The 13,957-nt window shown below is 35.5% G+C and overlaps 1 protein-coding gene across 2 annotated transcripts in view; it reads right to left on the reverse strand.

The window, feature by feature from the left end:
• Positions 1 to 346: 346 nt before the first annotated feature.
• LOC106667008 (transcription factor Sox-14) overlaps positions 347 to 13,957 on the reverse strand; it is a 57,716-nt gene continuing 44,105 nt past the window's right edge. For both annotated transcript variants that reach the window (XM_014394599.2, XM_014394600.2), the window contains exons 4-5: positions 7,295 to 7,434; positions 347 to 1,211 (exon numbers count right to left, since the gene is read on the reverse strand). In XM_014394599.2, the coding sequence (XP_014250085.1) occupies positions 750 to 1,211; positions 7,295 to 7,434 (602 nt within the window). In that variant the 3' untranslated portion in view covers positions 347 to 749. The remainder of the gene's footprint in view (positions 1,212 to 7,294; positions 7,435 to 13,957) is intronic.

Consider the following 13,957-nt stretch of genomic DNA (forward strand, 5'->3'; position numbering starts at 1 on the left):
CCAACTAACATCTTTCAATTAATTAAGGTTTTTAGTTGAGATGTGGTAGAGCAGCGGCGTATTTAGCCCAAGGTCGTGGGTTCGAATCCCGCTCGTGACATTTACTTTTTTTATCTCAACCAATACCTTATAAAAGAAATTACTATGAAACTTCAATCAAATTTTGAGGTGCAAAGACTGTGCTGGGTAGGAGATTTATATCGTAAAAACCGACAAAACTCCAAAAAATACTTATAAGTGTTTGACTTACGTTTGTCCATTCGAAATGGACCATTCCAAGAATATCCTTAAAAGCAAATTGGCGTTGGACATTTGTAGTAGGATAGTTTAAATAAAAAGAACCGAGAACATTTTTTGAGATGGTTTATTTTTAAACAAATCGTCGTACTTTATTACATTAGGAACGTCCCATGAGTCGACAATAAAATCGTATAACAACACAAATCTTTGATAAAAGTAAACCGCCGAAAATACAGTCACAAATAAAGACCTATATAATCACTTCTGCGGTAGGAACATGGCCAGTGATAATATCAACTAAAGACTTAAACTAATCTCCAATTATTTAAATCACAGTTACATCTATTTACAAAATAAAACGTATAGTTTATTATTTATGACATATTTATGGCACAGGTTCTCTAAACTATTGTTATTATATCTAGACGATTAAACCTCGTAGGAGAAAGGTGCAGAAGTGCGAGAAATCAATTGAAGTCGGAAGGAGGCGTGAGTCAAAGACGGTGAGGTCAGAAGATGACGGTAAGCGGCCGCCTGTAATCCTGAGGAGAAGCGGGCGGAGGGTGCCCGTAAGAAGGGTGGTAATTCGGCGGAAGGGGAGTCGGATAATAGGAGGATAAGTGTGGGACGCCTCCGGGCGACCCAGCGCCCGAAGAAGAAGAGGAGGAGTCCTGTTCGGGCCTTTCCGGTGATGCGGTCGACCCGTTTTCCTGTTTGATGGGCTCCTGGTGCGGGAACGACTTGCCGGGGTCGGCCGGCGGTCCCTGGTACATGTCCCCGGGGTACATGCTCTTCGCGGATTCGAAGTACGCCTTTGTGAAGTTGGCCGGGTCCAAGTAGTTGTAACTCGTCTTGTAATCCTGGGCGTACTTAGCCGGCTCAGGATAGCCTGGAAAGTGGCCACTGGCTGCGTAAGCGTTTCTGTATTTTTCCTCGACAGAATATTTCATCGCCTCCATAGAAGTAACCATCTATATAATAACAAAAATAACAAAACAAAATATTAGTCAATTAGGATTATGAAACGATAAGTACATATCATTATATGAGTATTTTTTAGGCTTGTTTAAAAGGTATTATCAACACTCTTACTACTTAGCAAGAAATCTTTCTGTCCTTCCATCGTAATCGTTGTTTTTTTTTAAATTAAAATTAAAATTAAATGAGCTTTATTTTGTCAAAAAATCCCCTATCCTCGACTATCCTGACTAAGTTAATATATCGACAATAGTTCATTCTACGCCTACTCTCGCGGGTTTAGATTTCACTCCACTGCTTCACGTCGAGTTCAGTGAGGAGCTCCCTTTGAGTAACGTACCCTGACTGGCTGAATTAAACTAGCAAATTTAAATGTGTCTAACCACTCACTTGGTCAAGAAAATCTAATTAGTAATAAATAAAACATTAATGATCATATTAAAACAATATTCATTTTTCAGAACATATTTTTAATATATTTTTAGTCTGTATGTTTGAATATAAATTTAGGAAATTGTTTAACGATATAACTTTTTTTTGGGTTTATTGTAAGCAACCTTCTATTGTAGGATAGATTTGTTTCATGTTACAATAATTATTGTCTAGGTCTTACGCATATTCATGTTGTTGAGTCATTGATCATAGAAAACGAGAATAACTGGATCTGAAGATCCCCTGATATGATCAGCTTATCCGGCCATATTCGCACATGTGCGTCCGGTAAAAGATACCAAAAGAAACCGGATCTTTCAAAAGTTGCTTCACACGAGACGGAATATCGGATGAAACCAACGGAAATCCGTGTAATTGTTAGTCTAATCTACCGTTACAGAAGGAATTATAAGTTAAAAACAGCAAAATAAATGCCACAAAGAATGGTTTTTTTAGAACAGAATTTTTTGGTTTTCCACAGATGCACGCAGAATAATGGTCAAAACTTATGTTATACATCACACTTTTTTTCATGTGAAATTATCGAATTTCGTTATTTCGATGAAAATTATTAAATCTGTTGAATAATGCTGGCTCATTTTAATTTTTCCGGTTGAAAGCCTCGACACTTTTCTATTTGCGGACCAATATAGAAATTATTTTATTTATTCAATCCTTTCAGATAGTTGTGGCATCTGCCGTTTTTCTATAAAATTCGTATCAAGGTGTCATTAATGAGGATTTTTTTTCTGATTCCAGATATAAACTTTGCCTAGATTAATCTACAGTTTTTACCGAATACCAGAAAGAATCGTAAAAATGATAAATCCTGTCATATTGTTACGTTTTTTCATGTGAATCTATTGAATTTTCTTTATTTCGCCGAAAATTATTAAATGTGTTGAATAACACTAGCCCATTTTAATTTTCCGGTTGAGCCTTTCTCCGGTTACCTTGGCTCTTTTTTATATGCGAACCAATATAGAAACTATTTTATCTATTCAATCGTAACTTTTAGATAGTTGTGGCACTGCTGTTTTCCTATAAAATTCGATATTAAGGTATCATTAATGAGGATTTTTTCTGGTTTCAGAAATAAACTTCGCCTACATTAATCTACGGTTTTTACTGAATACCAGACAGAATCGTATTTTAAAACCATCAAAATTCAATCATCAAAGCACTCTTTTTACGACAGAGGATTTTTCGTTTTCCATATATCCATGCAGGATAATTGCTGAAAAATCCTGTTATATTGTTACGTTTTTTCGTGTGAAACTATTGAATTTTCTTTATTTCGCCGAAAATTATTAAATGTGTTGAATAACACTAGCCCATTTTAATTTTTCCGGTTGAGTCTTTCAACGGTTACCTTGACTCGTTTTTATATGCGAACCAATATAGAAACTATTTTATCTATTCAATCAAAACTTTCAGATAGTTGTGGCATATGCTGTTTTCCAATAAAATTCGATATTAAGGTATCATCAATACGGATTTTTTTCTGATTTCAGAAGTAAACTTCGCCTAGATTAATCTTCAGTTTTTACCGAATACCAGAAAGAATCGTACTTTAAAACCATCAACATTCAATCATCAAAACACATTTTTTTAAGGCAGAGGATTTTTCGTTTTCCATACATCCATGCAGAATAATTGCTGAAAAATTTTGTTATATTGTTACGTTTTTTCGTGTGAAACTATTGAATTTACTTTATTTCGCCGAAAATTATTAAATGTGTTGAATAACACTAGCCCATTTTAATTTTCCGGTTGAGCCTTTCTCCGGTTACCTTGGCTCTTTTTTATATGCGAACCAATATAGAAACTATTTTATCTATTCAATCGTAACTTTTAGATAGTTGTGGCACTGCTGTTTTCCTATAAAATTCGATATTAAGGTATCATTAATGAGGATTTTTCTCTTAGACTCTTAGAAATAGACTTCGCCTAGATTAATCTACAGTTTTTACCGAATACCAAAAAGAATAGTACTTTAAAACCATCAAAATTCAATCTTCAAAAGATTTGTTTTTACAACAGAGGATTTTTCGTTTTCTATAAATCCATACAGAATAATTGCTGCAAAATCCGTTATATTGTTAATTTTATCGTGTAAAACTATTGAATGTTCTTTATTGCGACGAAAATTATAAAATGTGTTGAATAATACTAGCTCATTTCAATTTTTCCGGTTGGAAAGTTTGACGCTTTTCCATGTGCGGACCAATATAGAAACTATTTTGTCTATTCAATCCTAACTTTCAGCTAGTGTAGCATCTGCTTTTTTTTCTAGAAAATTTGATATTGCGATGTCATTAATGTGGATATTTCTCTTATTCCGGAAATAGACTTCATATATTTAGGAGATATGTCAGTTTTGTAATTTAGAGATGCACATCGATTGCATTTTGTCTAACAATAAGAATCAGATGACAGACTGCTTGATCAACTTTCCTTTTTTACGGGGATCAAGTAAGCATGATGATCTTCCAAGAAAAGAATATTATCCCTATGTTAACCTTTTCAAGATTCCTTATTTCCTTGGAAATCTAGCTTTTCTACTAGTTCAGTTCGTAGCAATTGAGCTGAATACGATTTTCTGGTTCGATTAAGCAGCAAACGTGTAATTTTATTTCGCAGTTTACGGCCGGAAGGTCATTAAGATGGCTAAAGTATGTTATACGCGTTGTCAGCAAGCTTAGTCATTTATCATTTAGCAAAGTGCTAAACCAGAACCTTCCGCAGAAATTGTTATATTTTTAATTTTGATGTCAATTTATACTTTTACTTTGCCGTCAACAGCCTAACGTTCAATGGAGGTCATAACTTGTTTGTGCACGTCAAGGTTTCTTTCAACCCTTGAATTAATATTTATATTGAGTTTGACGTGTGACGAACGATGCGGATGACAGTAGCCGCATGATTCGAGCTAAGTTTAACAAGCCCGGTGTCGGTTCGCAATTAATGCTAATGTTGTCATGTAAATAGGTTCATTATCGCTCGAGTGGGGCAATGGTCATACTGTTGACGTTAGATGGATATCTTTCCACCTTTTTTGTACAATTATGTTAATAATGAAATGTTCCGGTCTAGTGTTCTTTTTCTCGTTCTTTTTTTCAGTTGGTCGTAATAAATATATTCAAGATGGCGGGTAGGCGGGTCCCTTCTATCCACATCTGAAGACACATAAATATCATCCCCCACTACGTTAAGTCGCGTGACATGCCGCTCACTATCATAAAACATCCGACGGCTCACGTGAGCGGAAGCAGAAAACGTAAATCCAAACGACACAAGGTCGTTAATCAAAGGGAAGCGACCACAAAAAGGGCCTTCTGGAAAAGTTTTTTCCCCTCTATCCCCATCCGATAATAATCCGGGTCGTGTTGACTTTTGACTTTAGCCCACATTGCATAGTCCGTGTTTGTGAAGTTTTTTTGTTAATTTGTAGGAAAAGCTTGATAGCTAAAGGCCTAGAGGGGGCAACGGTTGGACAAGATAGCAGGACGGCGCAGTGAATCCATACCGGCGGATCCCTTCTGTTGCATAGGAATCCACTCTATTAACGAATATCTCAGACAGAAGGACAAAAAGAAAATGAGAGAACTTTGGAATTCACTCATTGGACATAGACAATCCAAGAATCTTCTAACCAATTTTGATAGGAAAGAAATTACAGAATCTGTCAAAGGAAGCAGGATCAGACTGCGAGACTGCGAATCCTAATAGGATTCCTAACAGGACACTGCAAATTAAATGGACACTTAAAGAAAACTGGAACAATCCAAGATGGCACATGTAGATTCTGCAATGAGGCAGAAGAGACACCAACACATCTACTAACAAACTGCGGAGCTACATTAGCCCGCAGGAGGAAATGTTTTAGGATGTATGTGATCATAGAAGAGCTTCAACCACTGAAATGGTTGAACCACCTATTAATCAAGTTTCTTGATGAAATAGGACTCACCGATGTGCTGTAGGCAGAGCACGGGGGATACGATAGCTCTTAAAGGGCGCAGTATACTATAACCTGAAATTACATCTACATCATACCGGCTGATCACGGCTACCTATCTAGTTCTTATGGTATGCAAAATTATGAGATCTTTCTGTTCTTAACGGCTTCCTTCGACCTTGCCCTAAAAGGTACCTAATCTAATAAGTCTTTCAATAAAACTATATATACAATATTTTAATAAATGACTAACAAATGTGGAAATAAGAAGTAACCAGCCCGTAATTAAAAGTTCAGGGAAGCGATCTAAACTTAGCTCAGCCAAAAGACTTGAAGGCCTCAAAGTTGTTCTTTTCTTTAATCAGTTCATTGAGGGTCGGTAGCCAAATGTGGCGGAAAAGGAGCATTAAAGGTTCTCTCGCACGGAGGTGACAGTTGCACAGTCCTCGTAGGACACAGTCATAAAGTCCGCAGTCGGGATACAGTGGACTTCTCTATGGAACCGGTGCGGGTAAGCGTTGAAATTCCCGGTCCTGTCATTATTTGGGTGTTCAAGAAATTTGGATGAAACCTCGATGCTCTGGCTCTTAAATCTTACAATATGAACCCTATATGTTTTTTGCACATTAATTGTTAGAAAGTGACCTTTCGTTTTAGTCACACATTTATGCAAGCTATAGGAAAGAAGAGGAAAACGACAAGAAACAGTTTTCTGATTTCGACATTAGCAATGGCTAACCGGATAAGCTTATTTTTTCCGTTCAATCTGCAGTTATCAAAAATTTGATTAATGTGATTTTGAAAGCTATTGTACTAATACAGTAAAAATTACAAATTTGCAACTTTCTACAACGACCGTTTATTTAATTTTTCTTCTGTATAAAAACTAATGAAAATTATCAAGCTGTTCTATTTCAATTTTCATTTATTTTGATAACCACTATAACTTTAAAATTTGACTGAAATATCGGCATGGACAAAACGTTATCTGAAGCTTACACACACCAACACATTTATCGTTAAGACTAAAATGAAAGGTCACTTTCCAACAATTAATGTGCACAAAGCATATTGGGTTTATATTGTGAGATTTCTTGATTCTTGATTCCTGTACATGGGTGTACAAAAAATTGATATCAATGAAAAAATCACCATCTCGTTCTACACTCATGCAGTTTGACCGTCTCTTAGAATCCTCGCAGTTATTATCTGCCAAACACGTTTCGGCTTTTCTCCATCTTCAATAGTCGATTTATTGTCTTGCTTTTATCCCTGCTTATATCACTGACTAACCGCTGGCAGAACAAAACAATCCGATCCTAGCGTAGTGATGGTCACCGCAGATCATGAAAATAAATCTTGCCACTCTCTCATCACCAACTCCAACTCTGCAGACCGATGGAAACGAACAACGAACTTCAATAGAAATTGCCGGTGGGTTCCGAATTTTAAGGAAGGGCGGCTTAGGTATACAGTCGATTCTTAAATTACTTAAAGTTCATGAAATGAGAGTTCTCTTTAACCTACAATAGGTGAAATCGTTGTTGAACCTAGAGAAGTTTTCTGATTTTGCAACATAAGCAGATTTTGTCATTGGGCTTTGTTTGGCGTCACCAAGTGAACCTTTTTTTTGTTATGTTAACTTGTTTTGGATTTTGTTAGGTTGTTTTTAAATTGACTTACACTTGGTGAGCTGGTGACAGTAGAAGGAACAGACTGCTGTGCGACCGCGGCGGCCGCTGCTGCTGCTGCTATGCTGGCTGCGTTCAACGAGTTGTAAGCAGCAGGGTTGTAATACGGCGAGATCTGAGCGCTTCCCATCCCTGAAACGAGAAAATCACACCGAAACATTAAAGACAATAAGTTAATAAGAAGACAAAGTGTTTCATTGGCCCGAACAATGGGCACAATGGCCGAAAAGACGGTACGTACACGGCTCATCTGTTAGTCAAAACGGGCCACAAAAACAACAATACGCTCGCTGCCGAGTCTGAATGGGCGTAAATTAGAGAGGCCCGGATTTACATTGGGCGTTAGTGGTCGTCACATTGTTCGACCATTGTGAGATTTGTCCAAACAAGCAGGCATAAGTCATGGAAACAATGGCTCATTATTAAGAACTTCTACCTTCACTCTTTACTAAGAATTTGACTCCCCCTTCTCGTCAAAGAATATGTGACACACTTTGAACTGTAAAATTTGAAATTCCTTTTCATCTTCGGCTCCAAAATTACTATTTCAAAGTCGGTAACCGTTTTATAGAATGAGCAAATATTTATAAATGACAATCAACAAAATGTCGCAGGAAATGTTATTCACCCCAACATCAACGTTTCTATAAATCGCTCTTATCGCTGGTCTTAGTACTAAATTATTCTTTTGTTATAAGTAAAATGCTTATTCTTCAGAAACTATTCGAGATATTAATATAAACAAGGCGATAGGTATCTTAGATATTTATAAAAGATTGCAGAAAAAAAAAATGATGACAGTATAGTTTGAATACACTCCCTTGGTTGTTTAATTTAGAAGATGAAACATATCTTTGATTATACATTACTATCTTTTAAATTAAATATTTAAAATAATTAAATCATTGCGGCGATTCATACCGATTCTCTCTCCACAAATATGATAAAAATTCCGAACTTATAATTCATAGCTCTAAATCGAATCAAATTTCCTTTGTATTGAGCCCAATTAATTTCGAAGAACTGGAAAAATTGTTTAAAAACTTTAACGATAAAAACTGATTTTTTGATAATTATCTAACAAACCGTTTATTTAAATTGATTTCAATGTATATACTTTTATTATTCATTCCGTTCTTTATATTTTTAATTTGTCTCTTTCACTGGGGATATTTTTTAAAAGAACACCTGTTATAAGATTATTAAAAAGTTAATCAAAATTACATATCAATAACTAACGACCTGATTATTTATCCCTATAATTAGCAAAAATCATGGAAAAATGTATCAAAATCGATTAGTTAAATTTCTTTGCAAAAATAATATAATTTCTACTAATCGGTTTGGTTTTTTTCGTAATAAATGAGACGAACAAGCTCTATTTGAAGTTATTAATCTGATTGCTCATAAATTAGATAATAAAATAAGGGTTGTAGTCATTTTTTGGACGTTAAGAATTTTGCTCTGTTGACCATACAATATTAATTCCACAGTTATCTAAAATTGGCATCAATGGAACTTTTCTAATCATATATTTCTGATATGGCACAAAAAACAAGAATTGAATCTTGCTGAAGTACACTATTATCAATTAAATGTGTGCTACTACTAAGTACAATTTTAGATCTTAACTTTTCTTCATTGTTGGTTTTTCTTTTTTGGTTAAAACATTACAACGATTTTTTAGGTAGCATTTTTGGACCCGTGTTCGGATATGGTATTTTGGTAGATGAATATAGTCGAAACTATTATATCAGTAAGATGACTGAACAGAAATAAAAATGAAATTGTTAGAATACACTTTCATCCATATTATGTTATTGTGGTAAACAAATTAATTATAAACAAATAATAAAGTCAGGATATTTTGGATATAATTTGTCTAAAAAGAGACCCCACTTTGGGTCTCTGTTTTCATAAATTAATTTCTTCTTCGGATAATTTTGTATAGGAGGTATAAATACAATAATAATAATTTCAATTAATCAAGGTTTTTAGTTGATATAAAAAAGTCAGTGACACGAGCGGGATTCGAACCCACGAATTTCGGCTAGATACGCCGCTGTACCACGTAAGTATACTTCACTACTTCATTTTAATTTATTAAATTCATTAGTGTTCGTGCTGATTCTCGGCGACAAAAATGGCAAAAAGGAGGGAAAATTCAAAAGGTGCGGTTGAGATGGGACGTTGGTGTCCCAACGTGGATCGAAGTCACGATAGCTCAAGTGGTAGAGTATGTGAAGGTCTTCGGTTCGAATCCCGTTCGTGACACTGACTTTTTTATCTCAACTAAAGACCTTAATTAAGTGAAATATATTAATTGGTCAGCGGACCACGAAAATTAGTGAATCATAATAATTGTGAGTACCGGTGGCCGCAGACTGGGGTCCCGGGTTCAAAACGGCGGTCTTGAATTAGATCCAAAAGTACAAAATTGACCACAATGTTAATCCATTTTTTGTTTAGATCTTAGTGCCGCTGTTCTATTATTTAATTTGTAGAAGTAAAAATCAATAAATACATAAAATGATGACCAGAGTGGTCGTGTGTTCAACGCGAATTCGCCACTGGTAACTGATTTACATATACACAAGCACTTCTCTACTCAACAGTCCGCCATCGGCCCTCTCACATATTCACGCCAATAAATACATTTACTCTCAACACTTTCTACGTGACACAAAACTATCTTTACTATATGCAGTAAAACAACCCTGTTTTTCCAAAAATCTGAAGGGGCACCCAGATACCCGCTATCGTGCTCAAGCACTATTTTCATATCGGGTGGCATTCCTACGCGCATTAATTCCGGAGGACATCCTCGTCTCGTACACCTATTAGTTATCCTCCAGACCCTAGATGTGTCCGAGTTACCCAGATAACAACCACCGTCTTTGCCGAGACGCTCCAGCTCGCGGTATTCCTCCAACAAGAGCATAAATAGAGGGACCACCGAGTACCACGTTGATCAGAGACCTCGCTGAAGGAGGCGCTGTAGACAAGGTGAACCGAGCCATCATTTCAAATCACCCAAGAACTTGCCATATCGCACAAAAGTCCGCCGTATCAACGTTACAGTATTTCCGTGCTATTACCTATTTGCCACGGTATGGTATGGTGAAAAAGGAAGCAGGGTTTGCACTCCCCAGGCATTACAGCCTTCTGGCTTATTGTACCTTCCTATTTCCCTAGTTCAGTGCAATAGACTCAATCCTTCTCCTTAGAAGTATCAGGTCATTGACTGTCACTGCTGCTATTTGCCACGGTAGTTGTTCAACAACTCTTGGAATTTATTCCAGACTAGCTTTGTATCCCGGGGGGTAATAAGTGTTATTTAACACATTATTTTGAGTATACATATTTCCATTGTTAGATAGGAGAATATATATAAATGAAATGAACACAATTAAATGTTTGATATCGATGATTATTTAGTCATTATTTATTAGTCATTATACTAGCTATTTATATATACAATATTATTTTTGTTTTGGATTACATTGTATTGAATTGTAGTTATTGTTCTATTCAGCGGTAAATTCATTACGATGCTATTGGATATGCAATGTTTTTCGTGATTCCATTTGAAATATGTGCAAACAACAAACCCCCCATCCTGGTGTATGCAACGTAAAATTAATCGTGAGAAAACCATGGATTCTACAAATTCATTTCACATAATAGCAATCATTGACCCTGTGATTTGTTGATCATTACTGCAAAAGCCAGTTTAATTGGAGATTGCAATCGTTTGAATTGTAAAGGCACTTCTGTTGGTATCATTGGTATATGCTGAATTAGCACAGGTTCTCCTTTTAATTTTAGTAAGAATATAAATATTATTATACGAACAATATGTTGTCGTTACGATGATTTGGCTGTTGGCTGAGTGGAACGGTCAAGCCTTATCGTTTGTATCTTCCTGCTTGCTATCCTTGCCTCAGCAAAACCAATTCTGTAGTTTTGGCGACTATAATGTATTAGCAGTTTTACAACTATAACTGATTCAGTAAGTTTTGCGACTCTAGGGTGTTAGCTTAGTTTCTGCTTCTATTAACCGCGCCTCCAAATAGGGTGTGAAAGTCGCAGGAAACCTGAAAGAAATGGAAAAGCCGAAGGCCCGTCTGGACAGCTGAGAAAATAAGTGTGAAAATGGATGCCACAAATTCCTGACCTATATTTTTTAAAACTTGACGTATCTTATTTGTAAATTATGTGCCTTACATCGTCTTTAACCACTTTTGACACTATATATATATATATATATGATCACACATTCGGGACACCGAATGGGTTGTTGTTCTCCTCAAAACTCCTCCTCGAAATGGTTCATTGTAAACATTATCAGTAATTTATTATCATTTCTTTTTTGCATTTCTGATTTCAGCAACCTGTAGTATTATAAATGATAACGAGTAGAAGAATTTTGATTGGCCGTGTCTTGGAATTAACCAATCGATCTGCAAAACATATAAAAATAACTGTCATAAATGCCGTATACATGGATTTGTTGACGATCTCGTCTTTTGTGTGACAGCCAAATGCAAGTACGACCACCAATGTCCACGGGAACAAAACTCGAATACAATAAGCTATTTATACAGGTGAGTCCGCAATGTATAGGTGTGCCGTAATAAAAGAGAGGCTTTAATGATATAAACAAACAACTGCACATTGTCGGGGCCCGGGCTTCGTGCAGATGTGTAAATTATTATCAGGGATCCTTTGTGACGAGGGACTGACGAATCGACTCTTTTCACAATGGCTGTTTGTATAAGAGAGAGGGGGATAAATAACCATTGTGAACTGGCCTCTAATGAGTATTGACGGGATACGACAATCCATCATTTATTATTCAATTCCAATCAATTCAGGAGGAGGAAGCCTTTTCCGGCAAAGGAAGAGACCCCTCGATTTTTTTTTTCCTTTGGCACTCCACCCTTTCGGAGGTGCTTCTTCACTGGTGACGCCGGCTGAGTTCCACAAAAAACTTACAGAAAATATACATTATTTTTATTATCTTCTCACAAATCGCATGAAATTAAAATGCCACGATGGCAAATTTCAACAAAATGCATAGACGCTGTAAATATTTTTCGAGCAAACTTAAAATTACGTACTTGATTAATTCCAATATCGGATTTCGTTCGGCAAATGATTGTCTACATAAGAAAAAGACAGAATTTGATAGTATTTTAGTTGTTCACTTTTATCTGCAGCGATTTATGTCTCATTATGGCCCTTAGGCTATATGAATGCTTGCTTGATAAATTTTATTAGGTTTCTTGGTCCGCTTGACCAAATAACTTCTTTTCAAATAATTAAGATTTTAGTTGAGATAAAAAAGTCAGTGTCTCAACCGAGATTCGAACCCACGACCTTCGGCTAAATATGCCGCTGCTCTACCACTTGAGCTATCGGGACTTCGATCCACTCGGACACCAACTTCCCATCTTAACCCCACCTTTTGAATTTTCCCACCTTTTTGACATTTTTCAAATGGCGTGAATTTTTTCGTGACCACGAAACCTAATAAAATGTAATATGAAAAATGAAGTATACTTAACTAAAGCTCTCCGTGGCCATTTCATTTGTCGCCGAGAATGGAAATTTGGATTTTTCAATGTCCTTGTAATAATTCTAACACTTGGTTTCCCCAGCTGAACAGCATTCCCTTGACACTGGGTTTTAATGGTTTAAATTCATAAAATAATTGTTATCAATTAAGTTAAACAATATAGTTATTATTGAGAAATGGGAGAACCAGCCCTGTATATTGAAATGGCTTTAAACAAACGATACAACAATATGATTTGAACCTAAGACGGTTAGGACTTAGGTTGTTTATCTAGGCTTTAGTGAGTTATTTTTATAAGCATAATCCATGGTCAAACAGAGACAAAGTTTATTGTTATTGCAAAGAAGCCCCTTAAGTTCAAATCTTACGTTATAAATGAGTGAAAATTTTTATGTATTTTTATTTTTTTAATGTTATGTAATAAGCTTTTAGTTATAATATGTAGGAAGAGTTTGTTCTATATGTTTTATTCTATTTTAATTTATTTCATACAGCATCCTTTTGGGTTTTATCTTTACCAATTCAGATTTTGCAATTACCTTACATTTTATTGTAATTCGGTATTTACACTTTTATGTTTATGGATTTTAATGAATGCTGCAAATGATGCTTTGAATAATATTTGTATTTATGTTCTATTTGGTTCTTGTAGAGAATGTAATAAGATTTTATCTAATACGGTTTTGTTCAGTATATATTATCCAGAATCCTTTTGTGGTTAAACTATAACTTTATTGAAAATGCGTTTCATTTATATTTTGTTACAACTTTACATTCATTAGTGATTAGTGACCGTTAATCCCTAATGATTCAGAAATCGTGAGATGCGGTCCGGTGTGATGTAAGTTTCAGAAAAACATTTTCTTTACGGTGCCAACGTTTCGATTTTTATTGAGATCATCTTCAGGGCCTGGGATTCACCAGACCGCATCTCACGATTTTTGAATAATTTTGCTTTCCTTCTTTTATATTTGTAGAGTTTAAGTTACTCCAATTTATGCTCTATTTTTATTGTAACGAAAGTATTTAGATTTTATGTAATATGTTTTTTTTATTCAGTTTATTTTATATAGC

Source organism: Cimex lectularius, unplaced genomic scaffold (assembly GCF_000648675.2).
Source record: "Cimex lectularius strain Harlan isolate CLEC.00 unplaced genomic scaffold, Clec_2.1 scaffold189, whole genome shotgun sequence".
Lineage (NCBI taxonomy): Eukaryota > Metazoa > Arthropoda > Insecta > Hemiptera > Cimicidae > Cimex > Cimex lectularius.